Source organism: Pocillopora verrucosa, chromosome 10 (genome assembly GCF_036669915.1).
Source record: "Pocillopora verrucosa isolate sample1 chromosome 10, ASM3666991v2, whole genome shotgun sequence".
NCBI lineage: Eukaryota > Metazoa > Cnidaria > Anthozoa > Scleractinia > Pocilloporidae > Pocillopora > Pocillopora verrucosa.
Window position 1 is genome coordinate 4,717,915 of NC_089321.1, and position 23,737 is coordinate 4,741,651.

General features: G+C 37.3%; 1 protein-coding gene and 2 non-coding genes across 9 annotated transcripts in view; 1 reads left to right on the forward strand and 2 right to left on the reverse strand.

The window, feature by feature from the left end:
- Positions 1–1,729: 1,729 nt before the first annotated feature.
- On the reverse strand, positions 1,730–2,912 carry LOC131771352 (uncharacterized). Its single transcript, XR_010718980.1, has one exon. It is a non-coding gene; the product is annotated as an uncharacterized protein (transcript).
- Positions 2,913–5,374: 2,462 nt separating this feature from the next.
- LOC131771345 (uncharacterized) lies at positions 5,375–7,403 on the forward strand. Its single transcript, XR_010719034.1, has one exon. It is a non-coding gene; the product is annotated as an uncharacterized protein (transcript).
- A 937-nt stretch (positions 7,404–8,340) lies between these two features.
- Positions 8,341–23,737, reverse strand: part of LOC131771324 (RNA-binding motif, single-stranded-interacting protein 1) — a 44,861-nt gene continuing 29,464 nt past the window's right edge. For all 7 annotated transcript variants that reach the window (XM_059087096.2, XM_066173745.1, XM_066173744.1 and 4 more), the window contains 14 exons: positions 22,679–22,737; positions 21,689–21,780; positions 20,260–20,322; positions 19,677–19,771; positions 18,663–18,724; positions 18,201–18,275; positions 17,991–18,019; positions 17,429–17,475; positions 17,070–17,130; positions 16,229–16,342; positions 15,749–15,988; positions 15,198–15,340; positions 12,740–12,781; positions 8,341–12,108 (listed from right to left, as the gene is read on the reverse strand). In XM_059087096.2, the coding sequence (XP_058943079.1) occupies positions 12,775–12,781; positions 15,198–15,340; positions 15,749–15,988; positions 16,229–16,342; positions 17,070–17,130; positions 17,429–17,475; positions 17,991–18,019; positions 18,201–18,275; positions 18,663–18,724; positions 19,677–19,771; positions 20,260–20,322; positions 21,689–21,780; positions 22,679–22,737 (1,087 nt within the window). In that variant the 3' untranslated portion in view covers positions 8,341–12,108; positions 12,740–12,774. The remainder of the gene's footprint in view (positions 12,109–12,739; positions 12,782–15,197; positions 15,341–15,748; positions 15,989–16,228; positions 16,343–17,069; positions 17,131–17,428; positions 17,476–17,990; positions 18,020–18,200; positions 18,276–18,662; positions 18,725–19,676; positions 19,772–20,259; positions 20,323–21,688; positions 21,781–22,678; positions 22,738–23,737) is intronic.

Genomic DNA, 23,737 nt, shown 5'->3' on the forward strand with positions numbered 1-23,737 from the left:
TTTAGATCTCATATCCTTCCCGTACCACTTATCCCTGGATCTAACTACTCAAATGGTGCCAAACCCCCCCCCCCCCTCCTCCCTTTCTGTCCCTCCCGAAGATCAAGTAGAGCATGAAATATTTTCCACCATTTATTCCTAAGTACGTAATTTATTAAGTTTTTTACTGATAGGAGAAACATGCCCCAGAAATCACCTAAATCATGAACATAACCTATAAAAGGTATTCATGCAATTGTGCCCCAGAATACAATTTTTCAATCCCCAATGGTGTCTCTCATACCATTTTGAAATTGTCTTTTCATGAGCTAAGGATTTGACTTTGGACTAAACCATTTTAAATAAAACTTCGCTTGGCACAACCTGGGCCACTTACCCAGCCATGCAATAGTCTTATGCTCTTTAATTCACTGCACTCACACTAAATGATCGTGTTTTGCACGCTAAATGAAACCAATGGGAAGTCAATCACCTCGTGCTTCAAAGAATTGAAGGACTAGAAAGGCTAGTTGATATGTTCAACAAGTAAGTGCTTTCATCAAAAATGGCTGTGCCCTTACTTCAACGCTTATATAAGTTGTACAGACACGTTTTTGAAAGGTTGTAAGTATTTTGGCCAATCTCACCTGCTGTACTACTGTAGGCTGGTGCGAATGCTTTGTAGATTGCAGGATGGTTCAGAATCATTGGATGCAATCATTGCCTACCTTCCCTATGACTAAAATGCCGTTGTATTGGACCTTGATCAAAATTCAGTGCTCTCCGTATGGTGGGACCAGAAAAGGGGAAAGTTATCAAGCCAGCTGGGGGGGGAAGCGCGATACCAGGGACCCCTGTGCTGACCAATTTCAGAACCCACCCAAGGAGAATACCCAAAATGCGACAGCCCGTCCCCTATACAAACCCTTAACCCTTTAACTCCCCATATCCTGATTGTTACTTCTCACCGCTTTAGTTGCTACAATTTCTTTGTTAAGTTGTGGAGAATTTTGGTGTTAGATCAGGATAACAAACTCCCTGAACTGTTTAAGTGCTCCTCATGCCAATTTTGCTGGATGATGTAATGAATAATATAGTTGAAGAAGTTTTCAACGTTTATCTTCAGTTTCTGGAAGTTAAAGGATTAAAACAGGAGTCAAAATGCTTCAAGGAAACATTTTACTTTATTTTTCATTATTGACTGGTCAATTATTTCAGGAAAGATACAAAAACACTAGTAATGCTAACCATGAAAAGAAACCATACAGACACATATGGCAAATGTTGATGTAAGGAGAATAAGTGTTAGAAGAAAGATGAAAGTAGGCTTAAATGGTAACAAAGCTGGCCACCCCCTGCCCCCCTCCCCCCTATTCCACCTTTACCTTAAAGGACTTCCAGATCATTAAGTATTGAAAACATATTATAGCAAGGTTATGCATTGTTCAAAGGTCAAAAAATATTGCCTATAAAATTAAAATTGAGTAACCTTCTGGAATTACTAATGCAAGACAAAGACCAAATGCAAAAGTAAATTGTTTATAGTTAATTTGTTATGTTATGATCAACAGATTGAATTAAGTATGGTAGAAGTTAGGTTATTCCAATGTCTTCTCTTCTTAAATAACAATAAAATCAAGATTTTTGTATTTACACACCTGTTAGCAGGCTAACTGATACAGTTATAAAATTAATTGCAACCTACAAAATCATTACGTTCATTATTAAGTAACCACCAACTGATTTATTAATGATTCATGATTCATCAATCAGTTTTTCAAATTGTGAAAAGAGTTTGTACTGCATCTGGTGTCTTAGCAAAAACAGACACATATGATTCACATCCTACATAAGCATCAGCATCTGATAGTACAACAGTCATCCTTCACCTTGCTCATTGCTATTATTTGCCCTCTTAACTATTCCTTGGAAGTCAGGTTGGAGTGCTTATTTTTACAAAAAATTGCTGAATGTTTGAAGCCAATATCCAGAGCCATGGGACGACAATTAACAAATGTGTTGTATCGCCTCCTATTCTTGGGTTAATATCCACTAGGTACTTTGCATGATCAGTAATTAACACCCTCAAAAGTGACCAGGCCAAAGTAGCCTCGCCGTTGCAGGTAATCTTTTATGGGTAATGTGAAACTCTTTGTACACAAGGTTTTCATACTCTTTCTTGCTTGTCCCAGTCCACTGATCCAGTAGTCCATGAAAAACATCCGGTAAACTCCACCGGTTGTTGTGCCAACCCAAAGAGTTCGCCGGATTTATGCAGATAAAATTGAAAGCTAGGCACTTCTTTAACTCCAGGAATGTATTCTTGAAACACAGTCCCCCCCTTCCAGTTGCACACATCTTTCATTTGCTGAAGTGTCTCCGACAATTCCCTTTCGTTTTTGACAAGCCACTCCCACGTCCACCAGTGCTCATATCAGCTTTAACAGCACAAGGATATGTTAGAGCGTCTTTGACAAGATATCGTGGAAATGGAACCCCTACTTCGAGAATGGTACTTTTAAGCTGCAGTTCGTACAAAAGATCGGGAGGTATACTATGCTTGTGTTCCGGGATGGCTTCCAGCGCCGCCGTTGTTATGACAGGGATATCATCTCGCAGTCCCTCGTCTAGTGACTTGATAACGACGGGAGGAAAAGCCGGAAGCCATTGCTCCAGTGCTGAAGCAAGTACGATTCAGGTGTACACTCCATTATAATAGGAATTTCGTCTCCGGCAGCGGGAAGATGACGAAATGGCGACAGAAGGCGATCGAAGTACAGAGGAGAAGGCGGACAATCGTAAGTCCAGTATTTTTTTGTCGTTTAAGAACCTGTACCCTTTAGAGTACGACGAGGGTTTTTGAGGAAGAAAATACGCTTTCCTTAAGCACTTCCTAACAGTTACCAATATTGGACAACGTTCGTTGAAGACATCACGATGCCCTATGACTCGATGTCTAGTTTCCACGCAGAACACGTGTCCACGTACGCATGTAATTACCCTCGTGTGCTTGATTGCGTGACAGATGAACTTATTAGAATGCGTTCGATTAGTAATTTAATTGCCCATTCGCATGATTTCAGGGGTTTTCATTAAAACATCTCCGAAAAGCAATTTTATTTTTGATGTGCGCATCTGACCGCTGGGAATCTTCAGGAGAAAAAGGAAACAAATAGAGGGAACAGTTTGGTGGCTTGACGATCGACCAACGCACTCTTCGTTGGTCTTGTGGTTTGTTATATGTTAATGTACTTCAAAAAACAGCTAATGACCTATAAGGCCAATGGAGCGTTGTAAATATCGTGGTACTTCTTGCCAGTAGGAGAGTTAATTCTACAAACTTCAAAGCACATTTTGATTGTGCCCACGGTGTTTCGTTCTAACACGTTTGTTTATTCGAGCGCAGGTAGTATTCTAGAGCCTTTGTGGGTGATCCGTAGACAGAAAAGCAGATCTTGGAAACAAAAGCGATTATTACAAAATAAATGCATCTTAAGTATAAGCCACACAATGTTGCAAAGAATGTGGATTGAACATCACCGGTAAAGCAGGTTCTTTCAAACCACAGGCCTCCCAAGCTCATGACACGAAACGAACGTGAACGTGACTTTTGCCTCCTAAGTTCTTCAAGCTCGTGACACGAAACGGACGTGATCATGATTCTTGTCTTCAAGGATGTGCTAGCGGTATTGTGTTGCAAAACCACCACTTACAAGGGTTTTATGGAACTTGACGCTTTTCCTTGAAGACATAAATGCAATGTTTTTAATGACATCTGATAATCTTGTCGCCTTGTTTTATTCTTTGATTTTACCATTGTCTTAGGCTGTTAACCCTTTAACTCTCAGATCAAATTTGTGATTCTCCTTACTGTCAATCATATAATTCCTAAAACGTCAGTTTAGAGAATTTAGTATTAGATCAACTGATTATCCCAAATTGATATTTTTTCTTTATTCTCATCACTTACGCGGTGTATGTTGTAATGATATTGTAAGGAGAAATTCTGTCTTGGTCACTCGTTGGAGTTAAAGGGTTAAAATGGGTTTTGAGAGTTTGAGATTTCAGGAGTGGAGCATTAAACGGCAATAACTCGTCGAAACCAAAATATTGCTTTTTATACCTTAAAGAAATGTCATTCAATCCTCTGTGAATGACGTCTTTGTAACACAACACCACTAGTCACGTTCACGTTCGTTTCGTGCTGTGAGCTTGGGTCCACCTGTGATTAAACTAGTAATACAGGGTCCATCAAATTGTGCAATGCAAGCTGTTTTTGTATCAACTCCGACTGAATTTCCAGGTAGCCTTGGTTGATCAATCGTTCCCAGGATCTCGTTCCATTCTATTACTGAGAAGTATTTCATTCCAGGTATACAAGAACATCGGTATACATTTCATAATAAAAGATTTGATCCGCCAGTTTGTGTACATTAGTAAATCCTTGCCAATAATTTTAGCAAGGGCAACAACGCAAGTTGAGATCACGAGCATATCGTTTTTCAACTTCGTTCTCAGACTCCTTTCTCTTATTCCCCGGTTGGCCGTTGGTCACTTTGGATACTGTCAAAAAGACAAATGGAGGCAGAGGCTTATGCGTAAAATTTTTACGATACTCGCTGGAAAATGCACTGGCGATTTGTCCCTTCCGCTTATAGAATTTAAATGCACTGATAACAAATTAAATTTAAGACCCACCCTTCGTATTTTCGTTCGTTGATCTGCATGGGCACGTGACCAGCCGCAACCTTCCTCGAGAGAGGAAGGGAGAGGACCCGGGAATGAGGTTGATCGTCTCTATGATAATCTGGTCCTACAACTTCCGGGTTTTTAATCCCATCATTCAAAGCGATCCGCCATATTCTGACGACTCCATCGATCGCATGTGAAACTTTTCAGCTTTGTCGAAGCAAAATCACTCGGAAACTCAAGGATTGATTGTAACGAACTCGAAGTGGCTTCCACTGTGTAAGTTAAGAATTAAAGCCTTACTACCTTTGACTCACTAGCTCACGTTTCAACCACCCTTAAATTATGCCGTATCGTTGTTATGGCACTAAGGGATCGGTTCGCTGAATACATAAACGTGGCGATATTTGTACAACGCTGTGTTCGCCTGAAGAAAAGTTGTGGCCCGCATAAACAGGACAAAAGAATCTTTAGATCATCTTTGCCAGCTGGAGTTTCGAACAGATCATTTTCTCTTGTTTTTCCCTTAGCATCGTATACCTAAGAGACTTGATCGCAAACCCAGTGTGTAAACAATTTCTCATTGTTTAAATTCGCAAGATCAGCATTTCCACTAATATCCGTTTTGTTTTGATTCTGTCCTAGATTTAATACAGAGAAAAACGTAAAGGGAAAACAGAAACAGCGAAAGAGTGGGGAAATTGTTTCCACGACAGAGAAAATGGTAGAGGGCTCATTGCGCAGTGTGGAACCGCTGGGCGTATTACGTAAATACGCTGTCTGATTTCGATAAGCAAGTTGTTAAGGCCCATAAGGATAAAGACCAAGCACGGATCAAACAGCTAGCATCAACTGGAAATATGATGGACATAGATTTATTCATATGTATAAACAAGGCTTGGCATGGCTTTGTTCTGTGCGTCCCTGCTGGCGTAGACGAAAGCGGTCTTGTCGACTTTTCTGATGTGGTGAAAACTCCATTCGATGTTCCAGATGTTGCTCTCTGTTGGGAGTTTGAATTGTGCATGGAATACCAACAGCAGCGAATGTATAAGATACGTAAGGATTTTCGGCTCTTTAAAGACATCGTCACCAGAATTAAGAGGAGCTTTTACATCGGCCGATTTAAGCAGATCACCTTGAATGCTTTGCAGTTTGTTGCCCTCAGAGCTGCACCTCATCGATATAGCGTTTTACTTGAGGACTGTGTCGAGTTCGCGAAAGAGTTCTGTGTTCAGACGCTTGCATATTCCTCCAATTGGCGTGAGCTTGAGGAGCAGGTTCATAGTAACATCCAGAGAGCGACTGCTACTGGATTCAGTGCCGAGAGGCTGTCGAGAAACATCCGTAGCTCTGGTTGGCTGGGGAATACCTTTCTTGGCGGGATAGATGTTAGCAGTGCGATGTCGAAACCGTTATACATTACCGTTACTTTTTGCTCTGGTCTTTTTCCTCTTTGTGTATCCGATCGCTGTTGCCGTTATTGTAGTCAAATTAATCATGTAAGAATATCGATCCCGCAAATATAAACACAAGTCGGGGATTTTTAAACATTCGATGTTCACATTCGGTCTTAGTCAAGTTTGATAACTTCAAGACGTGAATTGATGCATTGTTTCCGTTCGGAAATTACGGATAGTTTTTTCCATGATTTTTGCTATTTTACTTGCGTTTGATGATAAACAATTACATGATATAAATCGTACCAATGTTGCATTCAAAATGGACAATTATGATCTTGTGTACGTCAGAAATGTTATGTATGTTAATTGGGTACTTTGAGTAATCATACAAACCGGGCCCTTGCTGCTCATTTGTTATACAACGGTTCTCTAGCCGCTTAATCTTTATTTAGCATAAATATATGTACAAAACGCTCGTTGTAGTCTGCCCAATAGCAATACAAAGTTCTATATGTCCATTAAATTGTTACCAGCCCTCACGCTCGTTCGCGAAAAAAAAAAAAAAACAGGCACATGGAGAGGAGGCTTGAGCGCGTCATTTCGGCGGGAAAAAGCGTGGCAGCGTCGTTTCACATTATCACTGCGTAAATATCGAGTGGTGAAGCTAGGCAAAACGAATTTGTATGGATTCTTGAGAGGTAGGTTAGCGATTAATTTTACTTGTTATCGAGTTAACGACATGAAAAATTTTCCTCTCGTTTCTCGTACTGAGCTTGTCTTATAGTCAACAATTTGGAGACATGAGAGTTCATTTGATGTTTGCAAACAAGAGACGCAATTTAAGAGTGGTTTTATTTCTCTTCTTTAAACTTCCTTAGACAGATCAAAATCAAGCTTGAATTCGCGCATAGCAGATGCATAATTTTTTTTTCAGTAAAGAAAAAAGCTTTCATGGCATGTGCTCGAATATTCTAGCTGTGTGCCGTTTGCCGGTCGGAAGGTTGGAAGGTTGCAAAGAAGATACAGATTGATATACCGTTAAATACGCACATCTGCAGTTTAAATTCTTTTTTGTCCGCTGAAAGTTGTAAAAATCTTGAGGAGATTCAACAAGAAGCTCCATCGCCAGAATACTCATTTGTGACCAACCGGGGTATCGAGAATTTGTCGCTTTGTTCTTTTAGCTTTTTGATGGTAAAAATTTCCTTTCCCGAAAATAAGATATCTATTACGTTTACAAGGATTGGTGTCAGGGTAAAAGACAGTTTGGATGTGTTTTTCCGCTGCTGATAAGACAGGCCGGATACGAATAAAAAGTTTTATGGATTGTTGTATTTTGTGATTTCAATGTGTCTGTGTGACTTGACTCTTTCAGTGACTTGCACCTTCAGCGGCTAATCGATACACAGGAAGGGGGTGAGGGAGGGAACCAAACCTTACGTGACACGTATCAAAATGTCACATATCTAAGGTATTTCCATTGGTGTATTAAATGTTATTTCATTGAGCAGGTTAGCCTACAATTACATTACGACCTGTTCGACTTAAAATACTACTATTTCGATTTGCCACGTGTCCCACCATACTAAAGAAGATGTTGATGAAAATTCGAGTGTAACTGGTAGGTAGTGTTAGAGAATAACATCCGGCTGAGTAGCAAGGTTTTCTGGTCACAATTATTCCGGCCACTACAGTTTTTGTATGGTGTTTTTGAAATAGATGGAGAAGCCCCATCAACCAGCTACATACTTCAACCCCTTAATCCACAAGATCTGATTTGTGTTTCTCCCTGGATTCTACATGTTTCTTGTAAATTAGTAATGGGTATTTGATTTGAGGTGAAGAAAAATCTTTCCAGCTGAGTACTTTGTCTATACTCATTGCTGACAGGAAAATGCCTCGGTAGGAAAAATGCCTTGAGAGTATAAATAGCGTGCAGAGCAAGCGTGATTTTGTCGAGCGAGTGCTCAGTCAGATTTCTTCTGTAATAACTTATTTCAGAAGAAATCTGACTGATAATATAATATAATGATTATAGTTGCCATCTTTGATCTTTACAGCAGTGGAAGGCTGAGGAAAGAAATATAAATTTATACCAAGGGGACAAGACGGTCAAAAGGAAGAAGAGGGGAGGGGGTGTGGCAATATAAATCACTTGCAGGCTATAAAGTGAGGAAAGGTAAGAGCTGGTCACTGGATAGTGTAAGAGTTTACCATTTTAAAATCGGTTATTTAACTGCACAACGCCACAAAGAAAACCAGCCACGCCTCTGTCTCAATTTGTCGTTTCCCTTTTTTATTTCCTCAATTTGATTTAACTAAGCAAAAACCTATTACAACTAAAAACGGAAAGCAAACAAATTACAAATCAATTCCACTATTCTTTGCGCAATGATAGCATGTTAAAAAGGCGACCGAAGTGCTCAAGAGAGTTTTACTTGATCGAATGAACTTGAGATATTGTTTTGATGGAATTTGTTCATCTCTTACTTCAAAACACAGCCTTAAGAGCTGTGCGTCTACATTGCATCGTCACATTTTCACCAGTAAAGCTCATCTCTAGTCAAGTGAGCTATCTAACTGCACTATCTAAGCTGGTACACCCATAAATTAAGCTCCTCTCTGAAGGAACAATTCGCTGCACAGTTAAAACAAAATACTCGAGGGAAAAAAAAAAATGTTTGTAAAATTAAGTATAAAACACACTGCCACTTTTCTGAACTTAGCCTTTGGAAATCGTTAGTTTTTTTTTAATTTAAGTATTGCTCTTTTGACTTATTCTCTTGGTGCTATTTCGTATGTTGCATACTTTTCCCTTGGATCTCTTGATTTCGATGGAAAACCGAGAGACAAGGTGACGTAGGGAAACGCTATATCGAGTAACTTCGTAAGATTGTTCTCCACGACGTCACCCTATGGTACTTGGTCATGAAAAATTTAGTTTGGCACATAAACAGTCATTAAATCTTATACCTTGCTGAACATAAATCTCAGACAGGCAGAAGTGAGACTTACGTCCCAATACACAAACACAGCTGCATAGCAGCCAAGATTGTAAAAACTTATTTTCACTGGTAAACTTCATATCACTTAACGGCTAAAATAGAGATTTTCAATCGAGTTTCATCCTCTCAACAATTTAGATCCAATATGGAAACCAACCGCGAGTTGGTTTACCTCTGCTTTAGGCGGCTTGCATGTGTTTCCTTACTTTGACCTCTCATATTCCCTTTGTTATGATTTCCCGTTCTGATTACTTTAGTGTTGGACTTAAGAAACTCCATTGAAAAGCTCTAAAAACCTTAAGTAAAGGCAAGGCGATAGCATTTAGTAGTGTTCTATACACCAGACGTAAAGTCGGCCCCAATTCGTTGGTTGTCACGCGAACAGAGTCATTCTCAAAGTTTCGGTGGTAGCCAGTCCTAATTCATTTAAGGCTGACAACAGAGTGGATTCTCTTTTCCCTTGTAAACTATGTATTGCTTTCCTCTTGAAAGGAGTTTTAAAAATTTGAGCGCACGATAAATCACTTGATCTGATGGCACTTCTTTCAGGCTTGTCACACACACACAGTCTTGTGGATCAAACATATTGAGTGACAAACCGAAAACGGCTGCAAGTAGACTGAAATCACTCCACACTCCAAAAACACTTATGTAATTCTAATTAAAATATTCCGTCACAACAAATTGTTTTCAAAAAACTTGGATTCCAAAATAAGATGTATTTCAGCTGTCCCAAAAATCACGAACGACGACAAACAACATATTTCATTGTACCTTATTGATGTCTTGTGTTTTTAAGGTTTCCCCGGGCTTTGAAAGCTTTAAATTGAATCGCAAGAGTCTCTCACACCTCCGAGCGACAAACCTCAAAAACATTCAGTCATGTAATTTGAAGTAGTTTGAGGGTTTGTTTTGGAAGTGATATAAATAATCATTAGTTTCTTGCCAGCGAAAAATTTTGTTAGCACCATTAGTACTGTTAATATAAGATCGGTTTGGTGAATTCGAACTCGTTTTTCAAAGAACAGATTTTAAGTATTTTTTAACTCCTGGTTTGTTTCCATAAGTCAAGCAATATACAGTAAAACCACTTGGAATTTAAATGATTCATTTAGGATTGATAAGTTTTCTGAGTGCAAAATACGCCTGTTAATGGAGAGTTGCTCATATTTCAACATTTCGAAATGTAGGGATAAGTCTAATACACAATTTTGCTCATACGAAGCCGAATTTGCGAATGTGGGTTTTTTCTCCGACGGTAAATGCATGCATGGAAGCTGAAAAAGTTTGAAGCTCACTAAAGCTATTAAAAAAGGTAATGTAGAAGGTTTCATTTAAAGTTAATGGAAAGTTCAGCCACGTTCGTTCCTTTGTTCTTGGCAAACAATAAGATAGCCGAAAACAAACAAATGGACGTTAGAAAAAAAAAAATTGAAAACAGAGGATAACATCAACTATAAAACCGGCTCCTGACAGAGGCGAAGACGATTCAACAAAAATTTCTTGATTTCGAACAAATAACTGCTTAAAGGTAGGAAAGCTCTCTATCATCACCTTATGTACAATAAATTCTCGAAATGCTTTGACACCTTTAGCTCAAAGAGAGTATGATGCAATTGGGGCTTTGTAAGCAATAGAGAATGACCTTTCAGAGGAAATTCCTCTGCAGTACTCACAACTTAGATAATGTTTTTATGTCCCCTGTCTCGAAAGTTTCATTGTGATTTGTTTGTGGTATTTTAGACATATACGACGTCTATGCATAAAATATCAATGACGCCTTTACATTCGATTGTTCGAATAACGTTTTTAGAAAGTGTTCTGGAAGTTTGTTTCTTGACGCCATTTCTCTGAGCCTTTGCAATCGTTGTTGACTAAGGGCGCCTAGGACTTCTATAAGTACAAGAAATTCCCTTGTTTCTGAAAGGAAATTCTCTCTTTAAGGTCATACTCTCATTCTATTTAATTACCGTGCATGTACTTCACTAACCTATAATTAAAAAGGCCATTTCCCAAGCATAAATTTTTCAGTCTGTAGTACCTAATTGACTAATCTGGACATGAAATGTCTTTAGCGTGAGCTCTGTACAAATTCGCATTGCATCTTTCATAAAATAAACAATAAAGAATAGCTCAAACTACAGCTGATTCGGCAATTTGTTGTTCCAATTCACATAGAACGAGATAAGGAGCTGGGTTCACTCAAACGTGCGATTCCTATTCCTTACAACTGCAGTTGGAACCATTACGAATTAAATATGGATCAATCACAATAGGTTTCCTCTCTTCTTTGTTAAAAAAAAATAACAACAACAACAATTACAAATTATCTTTTCTTTCTCGTCGAAACAACAACCAATCTCGCCCTTAGGAGAGGTTACACGTGACTCGAGAATGTGTCCCCTTGTCTGGGCACGTAACTTCAATTCACGCACACCCCGCCTCTGCCACGCAAGATGGAGATTGGAAAAAAATTAAGTTCTGAATATAATTAAGCCTACCACCACACAGGATCTCTTTTAAATGTTTTCACACGACTCTTCGGCCGATCTGCTGACAGTAGCCAAAAAGTAACAGCTGTCTAATTCCATTTCATGTTTAAGTATTGCTTATAAGGAGGTTCCTGGAATTGCTTATCAGGTGGTGCGTTTCGATAGAAATTGGGCTGTGGCTTTCGCGGTGATCGTGTTTTCCACGAGAAATATTTCATAAATCATGCTAGGGCAGAAAAAATTGCCTTTCGTTCCGTTCTTTTTAAGATTCCACCAAATTAGATGGAGCTCTTTGAGGTAATTTGACAAAACAGATCTATAAAAAAATAGACTCTCCATTTCTCTCCAAGTTGAAAGAAAAGAGAAAAACAAATAATTAAACAACCGACAACATCAAGTTCGCCATATGATTTAAGTAAAATTAATACCCATTCCTGATCCCTTCAGGTGCCTCTATGGCGTGTAAAATCTCACTCGTTTCATTTTCCAAGGTTACTTTCAATTCTTCAGGAACACATTGACACCTTTCATCACGTCAAACTGAAAAGAAAAATAGTTCAAAGTTGCAGGTATTTCTATTACCCATGGAAATATAATGGGCGTAATTCTCGGAAATGCGATATCTGATGTTTAAACTGAAAAGAAGAGACCTTCTTTTGAAGTAGTTTATAAGGGGAAAAAAGAGGGGTAGAGAAACAACAACACTTACAACTGAAGATGAAGTATTCGCGAACGGATTTGGATGACAAAATTGTTTAATCGACTGTCGAGTTTAACTGACTACTGAAAACGAACACTTTCATGAAATTTCCATTCAAAATCACATAAGGAACGGCTGCCCAGAAAAGTAGTTTATTTAGTTGATCGTACTAAGTAACAGTACTGAACTCAGTATAATCTAAAAAGTAGACACTTCTGTTTCGTCGAGATCTTTAACACTTTATCAAACGGTATATGATGTTAAACCGTATCGCATAGCTTCCCTTGAACCATTTTTGACATAGGATAAGTGGCCACAGGGTAGATTTAATTAACCATGGAAAGCTCTCCTGGCAATAACACAATGGATTTTCGAGTGGTATGGGTTTGCAGCAACCGCTGGAATAATTTCTGTGATTATTAGCATGGCAACTGTTTATTAGACCTATATTGTAATCATTAATACACTTACTTTAAATAATTCGTGGTTTCAGTTTTCTTCCATCTTCATTTTCTTAAATAAAGAAGAAAAGAAGTTTTGTGCTTGCATGACAAAAATACAATCTAACCTGTATTAAGCTACGGGAAATAACATTGATTTCGGGAGATAAACATGGATTAAATTTTACTTGACAGAGTATTCTTCGTTTTATATTAGTGGTCCCGTTTTAAGTGACCGTTCATTGCAGATGGAAGGCAATACAAACAGGTTGTTGGGACTTGGTGCAGGGGAAAAAATTCAGACCTTTAGCAACCGACCGCTTAATACAGGGAGACCACTTGATACGGTGCAGCTTAATACAGGTTCGATTGTACGTAGCTAACGAAAGAATTTTTTTCCTTTTATATAACTTGAAACTGAACTTTGATGCACAGATAAATGTAACGGGAACTTTCTTTGTCAATATTCCCGTTAGGAGCAGAATCTTTTGAATAATTTAAAAATTATTTGAATAACTTTTCTGTTATCTAAGTCGAGAACGATTTCTTTATAATTAATGATTAATGTTATAAATTGTCACACAATGTAACGAAATACTAGACTGATCGTAACGCGAATAGGAAGATTTCGTGACATGATATTTCACAACGTTGTAAACAAAGTTCAACACTGATTTACATGCGTACAGTGAACTAAATAAGGGAAAGAAACGTGTAATTGTGAAATTGCAACTAAAATAGGGTATATTACAGTACTTTGGGATTGGGAATTTACTGAACTCGTGATTGTGGGAAAATTACTTTATTTCACAACTAGAACTGTAAAACGAAGTCGCACTGAATTGTAAGAGCAGATTGGTTTTAGATCGTTAGAGTGTTAGTAAGTTCAGATTGTCAGGAGTGATGGAAGAAAATAAACGCGTTTAGAAAACAAAGAAGTATACAGTCCTCTTGATTCCGCGACAATCTAGAAGTGTTATTGGTGAAATCAGCGTTATTTGTGCAAAGTCTTAAATGCAATACAAGGAAATGCTGGGTGTATTTGGCCATATTTAGCTTTTTCCAATATTATGTAAATTAAAAATTTCATAGCGGAGCTCGCAGAGCGTAGCCCCATAATTATACAAAATAGTAGTCACCCATCAAGCCGAAAAATTTGGTTGTAGGACCATACGACCGTACAAGGTGCTACTTTTAACATGCGTGGTCAACTGTACCGCGGGCACGTCAACGCCACAGCTTTGACTAGTAGTCCAGTAGTCCAGTGGTCTGTACACTGGGCTCCGAGTCGGAAGACCCGGGTTCTAGTCCTGGCCGGGGCAAGGCGTTGTGCCCTTGAGACGTGCGGGGAAAAAAAAATGCGAGCTCCGCTTTTAGGCTTGGCTAAATCTATATATTATTGCTGTCTCTCTTGCTCCATAAGTACTTTGTAACAAAAAGAGATTCATTGGCCTTGAGGCCAAAACATATCAAACCTCGTTCAGTAAGGAAAATTATAGCAAAATGTTTATTTTCAAGACTATTTCTAACAACTATTTTTAACCGCATATATTATGTTGATATATGTAAAAAAAATAACAAAATGTGTGGTTGAGTTGTCAATCAGTTAGTTAGTCAGTCGTACACTCAGTCAGTTGGTCAATACGTCATTCAATCAGCATGCAGCCAGTTAGTCAGTCCGTCCACCAACCAGTCAATTGGTGAGTAAGCCAGCCAACCAAATAGATTTACCGACAAACCGGCACAGACAGATAGATAGGCAAACAGACAGCCTGCCAGTCACTCACCCAGTTGATCAGTCAGTTGGTTGGTTGGTTAATTAGTAAGTCAGTCAGTTGGTTGGTTGGTTAATCAGTAAGTTGGTTTGTCAGTCAGTCAGTGAGTCAGCATTGTTTTGACCCTGCTACCGATCTCAACCTTTAATATACCATACAGATAGACGGAAAATGTTATATGTGTGAAACAGTAGTTAGGCCAGAGAATAATTTGTAACGTGTTTACATGAAAAATCAGCCCGCGCAATTATTGAGATCCTAAAGAGGTTCACAAATCTCATTTCACCTTCTAAATAAGCACTCCACTTACAAAGCTACTGATGATTTTTTTTCTCCTTTCAGTTTCGCTAGAAAATGTAAATATTACAGGGGGAATGTACATCAAACAATACATTCTGTATGTACTCTGATAATGAAATGCGAGAGTAAGCATGTATTTGGAACCAACCAGCACTGAAATAGCACTTCAAATAATAGAGGCTGCAGGTTTTGTTTCTGTATCTAAAGGTGCACTTCAGGGCCCTGATCTTAAAATAAGGATTAAGTCATTGTCAAATGCCACCTGGCTCAAACGGGTGGAAGCCCTAGCTCATGCTACCAGCCCCATTTTTTTAATGTGCACCACTGTAATTTTCCGCACTCATTTTTGTTACATCGATGTTATAAATCTGAACATCTTTTCTTTTTGAGATGAGCATAAATGTAACACCATACCTTTGTTGGTAATGCGACGTGTAGCCTGCCATTCTATGTTCATCTAACCCTTGACCAGGATCAGCAAGGTGTTGCGGCAGGCCTGTTGCTTGTGGGGACATGGGTGGACCAAGAGGATCTCCTTCACCGACCATTGAGTGTTCCTAAAATTCAATTTACATTATTTTCAATTCTCACTGGTGTGCACATTGTGAAGTTTACGTCCCTTATCGTCCTGGCCAGCAATCAAATTCACTCAGCACTTTATCTCCTATCCATCTGGGCTTACTTCTACCTGGAATATGTCACTAGAGCATAACAAATTGCAAAAATGGAAATATTCTTTGATCTCTTTTATTAGCTAGAGCATGTGTATAAGTACTTGTAGCTCAAATTGAACTCCTTTTTCCAATGTGTATAATAAACCAGGTTTAAATGGGATTGCAGTAATACATCCTCATTTATGGCTTTAAACAATGTAGCTTAGATAAAGAATTTTGGACTACTTGAGCCAATTAGCAGTGTTAATGCATTTAATTCCATCTCTTTTTTGTTGCAGTCCTCATTCTTACCTCTACTGACATGTAGTGTGGGTGTGGATGTTGTGGTTGTCCATGCTGATGCATCATTTGCCATGAAGCTTGTGAGAATGAGCCATGAACTGGACTGGTTAAGTACTGCGAGCCTGACATCTGAAGCTGGTTCATCTGACTGGTAAGATGTTGCACAGAGCTCTGCTGCAAAGCCCCAACATTATGCTCCATTGATGATGGTGTTACTGCTGTTGCTGCTGCAGCAGCTGCTAGCTGACCCTGAATTATTAAAGAGAGGTAAGTAGTTATTGATAATTGACTGTGCAATTTCAGGGTGATATTGTTGCATGGAAAACTTTTTGAATAATTGATCCCATAGCAATTTTGTATATTTTTTTCTAAAAAGTGCAATTTTACGTCTAAAGTATGAATAGTTTACAAGTGTATCATCTCAAACAAGGACAGTTCTGATAACCAAACTATGAAACAAACAGTGAAATAACTAAATCTTGTTCTTACTGGTTGTAGTTGATGTTGCATCTGAATGTAAGGTTGATGTGCAAGCCAGCTTCCACCTCCTCCTGTCGCAAGTTGGTATGCTAATGGAATATTTGTTTGTACAAATGCTGTTCCCTGTTCAAAAAAAGTAAAAATTCCAGATAACGTTTAAAAATCTTCAAAAGTCAACTTCACATTTCAATACTAGCATAAAGTTGGTGACACAGTTCTCAAAAATTGGTTTGTTGAAATGTCATAAAATAAGAACCGTGACTACAACAAACACACGAAAGTCTCAATTTCAGATTTAGATAGGAGATATGTTGTTTTTCTTTTTGGAATGCATCACTGACTAGGAGAAGAGTAGAAAGTGCTTCACCATCTCTAACACCATATAGGACACAAGTAAAAAAGTCAAGGATGGGAAAGGGTAAGGAATTATCTTTTACAAATATACCAATAAGATAAAGGATATTCTCATCATGAATACATAAAAATTATCAGCTAGATATAAGCATATGAACCTGTTTCTGATGGCCCAGGAGAGCAAAAGCACAAATGTTGCTTTGGTTTCAGTAAATACATTCAAGATTTTCCTAAACTTGTTGGCTTTAATGTACTGTGGATGTGCTTTGATATATGTTTTGGTATTTCTCTGCATAGATTTACCCATAGATTTTACACATATAAATACAAAGTGATATGTCATAAATGATATGTTTCACTAAACACCTATACAAATCTTCAGAAAAGAGGACTTCTTTAGTGTTCATTTAAAGTAATATATTTTAAGCAAAATACGTTTTGAGTCAGGCAATGAATGAGTCTCTGATATTTTATGTAAAATGGAAATTGTAACCACCTGTCCTGGGAGGACTGCAGCATGAGTCGTCATAACTCTTCCTGAACTGCCTACAGTTGATCTACATAAAATGCCCAAAAGAAAGATGTTTTTCATATGCATATTGAAAAGACATTTTTCCAAAACAAGTGTTGAATACTAAATTTGTAGTACAATTTGATGACAAAAATTTGTGACAAAAACTTCCATAAAATTGTTCAACTACTATAATCAGGGAACCATCTTTTTGATACACATTGCAATTATCAATAAATGGTGTTACCTACACATTATTTATGAAATACAACACAATCTAGTTCCTAATTCAGTAAAACAAAATAAAGATACACTGCATACTGTAAAAAACATTGATAACACACCCATTTTGCATGACTAGTGGTTCACCATATCCAAGCAGGGGTACTCCCTAAAAACAAACGAAAAAGCAATGTTACATATATATATATACACACCTGTTTTCAAAAATGTTGCAATTTAAAAATATATGCGAAATAAATACCTTTTGATTTCTCATCAAGACGAGTGTAATAAAACAGTAGCATTCCTCTTTTGTAGACACAAAAGGGTAAATGACTAAGCCAGTCAATTAAAATAATCAATGAATATTGAGTGAAATAGTGTAGTTTGATTGTCTGGGTGAGTGTAGTCCTGAGAAGGATTGTTGTTGGTAATGGTGACTGACGTTTCGACAACCTGAGCGGAAGTCATCATCAGAGTCAAGTGAAAGATTGTTGTCAGTTGAATGTACTTAGGACTAAGGACTAAGTACATTCGACTGACAACAACCCGGATTCAAACCATTTACAATATTGAGTGAATTAATAAATGAGTAATACATATATGTAGCATGTCAGTTTGGCATTGACTGTCAAACTATGTGAGAAATTGACATTGGTTATCAAGTAATAAATGAATACTGACCTCCTGTCTACTTATTTGCCATGAATTATCTGTTCACAAAAAAAATAATCATTTCCTCAGTGACATGCTACTTAAGGGCCTTTATTCATTCAGGAAAAGTGTGACAGTTGTCAGTGACTGTCACTTTCATTTGGACAACCAAAGCAGAAGTCATTATAAGAGTAAAGACCATACTAAATCTGACAAAGATGTAGATAAAATAAGTTGTACCATGGTTTTGCTGAGTTTGTTGCCTTTTCTTGGGACCTCCATCAGCAAACTTGACCACAAGTGGTTCAATGCTACCTACAGGTTATGACAGGCAAAGCATATTATGTTGCTGAAGAGAGTTCATTAAGTCAATGCATATAGAACTTATTGCATTGGTAGATACAAAGCTTGGCAAGTAAATTGAAACAGCCGAACTTTTATGGATGTAGATGAGTTTCCAACCTTTTAATCAATCTACTGGTCAAAACCACTTCAGAAATAAATAGAACCGTTTTTAAAAATCATCCCTACTTGATCAAATATCTAAGAGATATGTTGATAAGCCATAGTGGTCCACAATATTTTGTCTGAATGTAAATTTTAAGTGACAAAGTAATTAGGTACATGTGCTGTTGAATGAAGTTTCTGGAGGACACAAAAATACCTTTGGCAAAATATCATAATGTACAATTTCTTACTTACCAGGAATCTTTTTAGCATTAAAATCTTTGATTATCTGTTCACAAATCTGTGTATTTTCCATTCTATAAGTTAAATATCAAAGCTTTGTTTAGTAACAAGAAGCAAATATATCACATGTCACCACATTTCACTACAGGGAGTTGAACAAGTGACATTCAGCCTTCACTTGTAAATCACGTTCAAGTCTTTTATGAATCAGTGGCCATTATTACACAGCTGCATTCTTGAATCAAACAACTAGATTCTGCTTCCCATCACGAAAACATTGGCCAATTTGTGACAAGAATAGCTGTTCCCTATCAATCACAGGAGTTACCTGAGAGATATAGTAAGAAATGAATAAAGGTCATAAACTTTTAAAGAAACTTTGGTGCGGTGTCAGTGGGAGAGTATAACAAGGTAATTTGGTATCATCAACTGAGTTAATGACATAAATTGGCTTCTGTTGAGAGTTTCAAAGCTGACCTTTCAAACGTTAGCCCTTCCTCAGAGTGAAGGGCTAAAGCTCAAAATATCAGACATGATAACAGTTTTGCTCACTTACCCAGTCCCAAATGTCACACAGTTTGATACATGGTTAATTGTAACAATTAAAACACAACAATTGGCCATCGCAAGGAACAAGGGAGTGCTCAGAAGTTTGTTAGCATACCAGTATAATTTGCTACTGCATCTGTGCACTTCCCATTGTGTGGCATGCAGGGAAGCCTATACATGCATCTTTGCATGTTATTGCTGTTATGGGCATTGCATTCTTTAGTATTGTTGCAATGAGTTTTATAGCTAGCAATTCCAGCTCCACAACTTCTGAGTGCTGGGAGGAGGCGATGGCATAAAGGGTTTGTGCCTTTGGTTGCCAGAAGGAGGGATCTGCGAAAAGTTCTATTTCTAGTTTACCACCCTCAAGTATAAGGGCTCCCATGCACCAATTGCAACAAAGAAATTGACCAAGTCATTATGCTTTACTGTAAAGCTTTGATACAAATCTAAGACACATGTATTTCAACCATTTACCTTGCAAATCCTACCCCTCTACTCTCATGGTCAGTATCTCTTAAAATTCTTGTTGATATAACTTTGCCATATCTTCTCAACAATGCTTCTAATTTCTGATGACAAAGAGAGTAAAATTAGTTTCTTTAACTAAGATAACAATTTGTTGTCTGTTTAAAGCACCTATTAAATGAATCACTCTATCGTCATTCACACCTCTTTTTAGATAAATATGTACCATAATTTGGTGTAACTGCACCTAAATTAAAAAAAGACTAGATGTTTCACCTAAAATTAGCATTCTAACTTTTCTTTTCTTTTAGTAAAGATAAAATTTAAATTCCCCTACACTTTGGTGCAACAGATCATTCCATTTTATTGCCTCTGTATAAGTTTTCCTCAAATTTTTTAGGCACTTTGGCTTGCAATATGTTTGCAGATAATCTTGTTGGTGTTGTTTTTTGAAAGTATACTTAAAATCATAAAAAAGAAACTCAAAGACAGGAAGAACATTTCATGTAACAAATTACATACATCGGTTTGCTCAACTACTTGATTGATGAGGAGCCAATGCATCACAAAGGGTAAATTTGTTTTCACTCACCGCTTCATCAAAATCTCGTGGTAGATATAGAAAATATAAATTGGTGGGGTCTTGTTCTTGTTGCTTTAGAGAAGAAAAGCATTCAGATTTACATAATTACATTCGTTCTCCAGTGTTTTAGCAGATATAATAAGTGGTGTCGTAGTGTAAGTGTAGATGACAAATCATTAAGTTTTGTAAGTGCTTCTGATATCCTACAATGGCTAGACATGTCAGGCTATTTTTGGCACAAACCGTGCTTCTGTAACAGACTCACAGAAACATGTTATTGGAAACATCGCATTGGGATGTCCAAAAACTGATAGGCCCATGGCATTTTAAAACAACTTCTCAATGAGAAAAGACAGAATTAATCCACAAAATCCTACACTTATTTTTTAGGAAAGCTTCTAAACTTAAATGAGCATGCTGCGTCAACAAAATTTTGTCCTTATAACCCTCACTGAAATAGACCAAGTGGTAACAATTCCTTTCTACACCAAGGAGGCCTTTCACAGAGTACAGAACTATGGCTCACTGAATTAATTCAATCTAAATAAGCAAACCCTCTGTTTTAGCCTGTGATTCACTTTAAGTTTTGTTTGAAGGTATTGAACTGGGTTCACAACAAAATATACCAAGACCTGTGATCTATTTACAGACAGTGAGAGTTTCCACACCATGAAACCAACTGTTAAAACCAAGCACAGACAATTGACAGAATGGAAAAGGGTTAACTGGATCAAGTAAGGCTAACCTAAATAGGCAATTGTTTTGAATTTCTTTCAGGAGTCTCAAATGTGTAAAAGAGAAAGGTAACAGCTAGATAACAATTTAAAGATTTTGGATACATGATTTATTTTCATGTCATTCTTGCTAGCACATGTTCTGTCACATGTGCTCTAGGTTTATTTTTGACCATCAGTCTTAATACTGCAATGAAATTTGCATGTTAATAAAAGCCTCCTGATAGTAAGAGTCTATCCTCTTTTAACCTAATAGGTTTCTACACGTGCCTCTACAGATGGTCACTATCTTGAGATGTCAGAAAATTCTAGTGTTGTTTTATCTCAAATGATCTGTAGGATATCCAACCAATTAATACAATTGGTTTATTTTCATTTGTGTACTGAGGTATTTACCTCTCCCTATTGTAGATGGACTAAGTTCAACAACTGAATTGATTTTCATATTTAATAACACGAGGCATGACTTAACCCCCCCTCACTGCGATTAAATAAATTATGAGATTGTCCCACCCTCCAATATTAAGTTGCACGTAAAATTGAAAACTAAAGTAAATTAACTTTGATTTCAAAGCCATCATAACAAATTAAGATTAAGTGTTCAACTGCAGCACGGCATGTATTCTCACCACAAAATGACCCACTGCACGACAAAGGATATGAACAGGAAGTGAAGAGGACAATGCAAAATGACATTTGCTAACCTTAGCCATCTGGGCTTGAATTCCTTTGTTCTTCAGGGCGGTAACTGCTTTTTGAGCCACAGTGGGTGACTCGAAGTCCACAAATCCATACCCTGTTTGAAAAAAAACACAATTTAATCAATAAACAAACAAAACAGACAGGTGACAGAATAAAGGAAATAACCAGCTACTAGTATTTTATTTCCCACACAGCACATTCTTTTGAATATTTATAGTTCATCTGCTACATTTATTTTTAATTCACGAAGTGCTGTTGTCTGTATGAAATCAAACAAGTCTCATAGAAGTAGAAATAGAGAAGCTCTCAATACCACAAAACATAACTTAAAACTATGCATCACTGCATAAATGATGACACAACAACACTGCAATATGTCTACCCATGCACCATTACTCCCACAACTGACTAAATCAGTCATAAAGCTATGCTGTGTATTTCCACGTGTTGTTGGTAAAGTTGATGTTCAGGTGATCATCAAAGTCTACGGGCCCTTACTGACACGCTGTAGCTTTCTTCACATGTTTATTTCAATTACATCTTTATTGAAGTTTGCAACTCTTGTTACAAACAACCTTTAGAGTGTTGAAATTTTTACTACAAAGATAGGCTAAATTAAGTTCTGACAGAGACAAGAATAGTCGACAGTTTTTGTTCAAGGATCCACACAGTACACCATAGCTCTAATGCACAAATGATGCACACTCCAGGATTTGAGATCACTACAATACCTTTGTATGTAATTTTTCTTTAACTGAAAATAACATAAAAAACCAAGCAACATCACATCACCACTAAATTTTAAGTCACCTTACATAGAGACGGACCATTCATGTTGCAATGTGTGTCACTTTTCTTTACTGGATAACAGCACATGAGTTGTGCTTGACCTCTCTTATTAAAAGAGAGTTCTGATGTGCAACCAAAGACGAAAAAAATAAAAATATTCAGTCAAGGCTTTGTGAATGTTAGAAGCTGCTGTTGATGCTTACCTTTACATTTATTAGTGTTCTTATCTAGAATAGCTTTTGTTGAAATAATATTTCCATATCTGCCGAGAGAAAGGGATGTAGATTAAACAAATAAAATTTTTAATACTTGATACAAAACAAAAACACACAAACTACCACACTATTTTTGACTGAAAATAGATAGATTATAATCATTTACAAATGAATGAATCTACAAATATGCATATGAATGGATGGAGGAATGACTGAGAGACTAAATGAATGAATGCATAGACAATGATAGAACCAATGTGTGAATAACAGTAAATAAAAATGACTGGGTGATTGAAAAAATTAAGAGGAGCTAGAAACGAGGCCAGAAAAATTAAAGGAATAATTTAGAGAGGGAGCCAGTTGGAAGAATAGGGGAAGGAATGTAGAAAGGGAGAGAATTACAGTCAAGTCGACAACAGTTCAACTTGCCAATGCCAACTCGCTGACATATAAAATCAAATAGAGACATTGGCGAGTTGCTTTTCAATCCAGTACAACTTATTAGAAGTTAAACATATGGAGTCTTGATATTAGCAGGCAAGTCAAGAATTTATAGAAAGCAACAAAACTTTAAAGTCTTTAATACATGTTTCAACAGAAACTTCTGTCATCTTCAGTTAATTAATGCACAAAGCGATCTACATGTTGTAATTAGTTGATTACACCATGTAAATCTAAAACTATCCTTTTAATTTTCACACATTCATGCTTTACTGGTTGTCACCATTTATCATAATTAGCATTTTTCTACTAACTATATAATTCAACTTCCAACTCTTTGTACATTAATTAACCGAAGATGACAGAAGTTTCTGTTGAAATGTATTACAGACTCTAAAGTTTTTTCGCTTTCTTTAAATTCTTAAACATATGGAAAAGTAAAAGAATTTTGGTGAAAAAACAATAAAATATAAACTTTGTTGGAAAAGAGGAACTGTTTTTTACTAAAGATCTTGTCTAGAAAGCCAAGTTTTTGAAAAAATCTGACCAATTGACATGATGAGTCTTTACAGTGTTGTCACACAATAACTTGTTTGCATCTGAAGC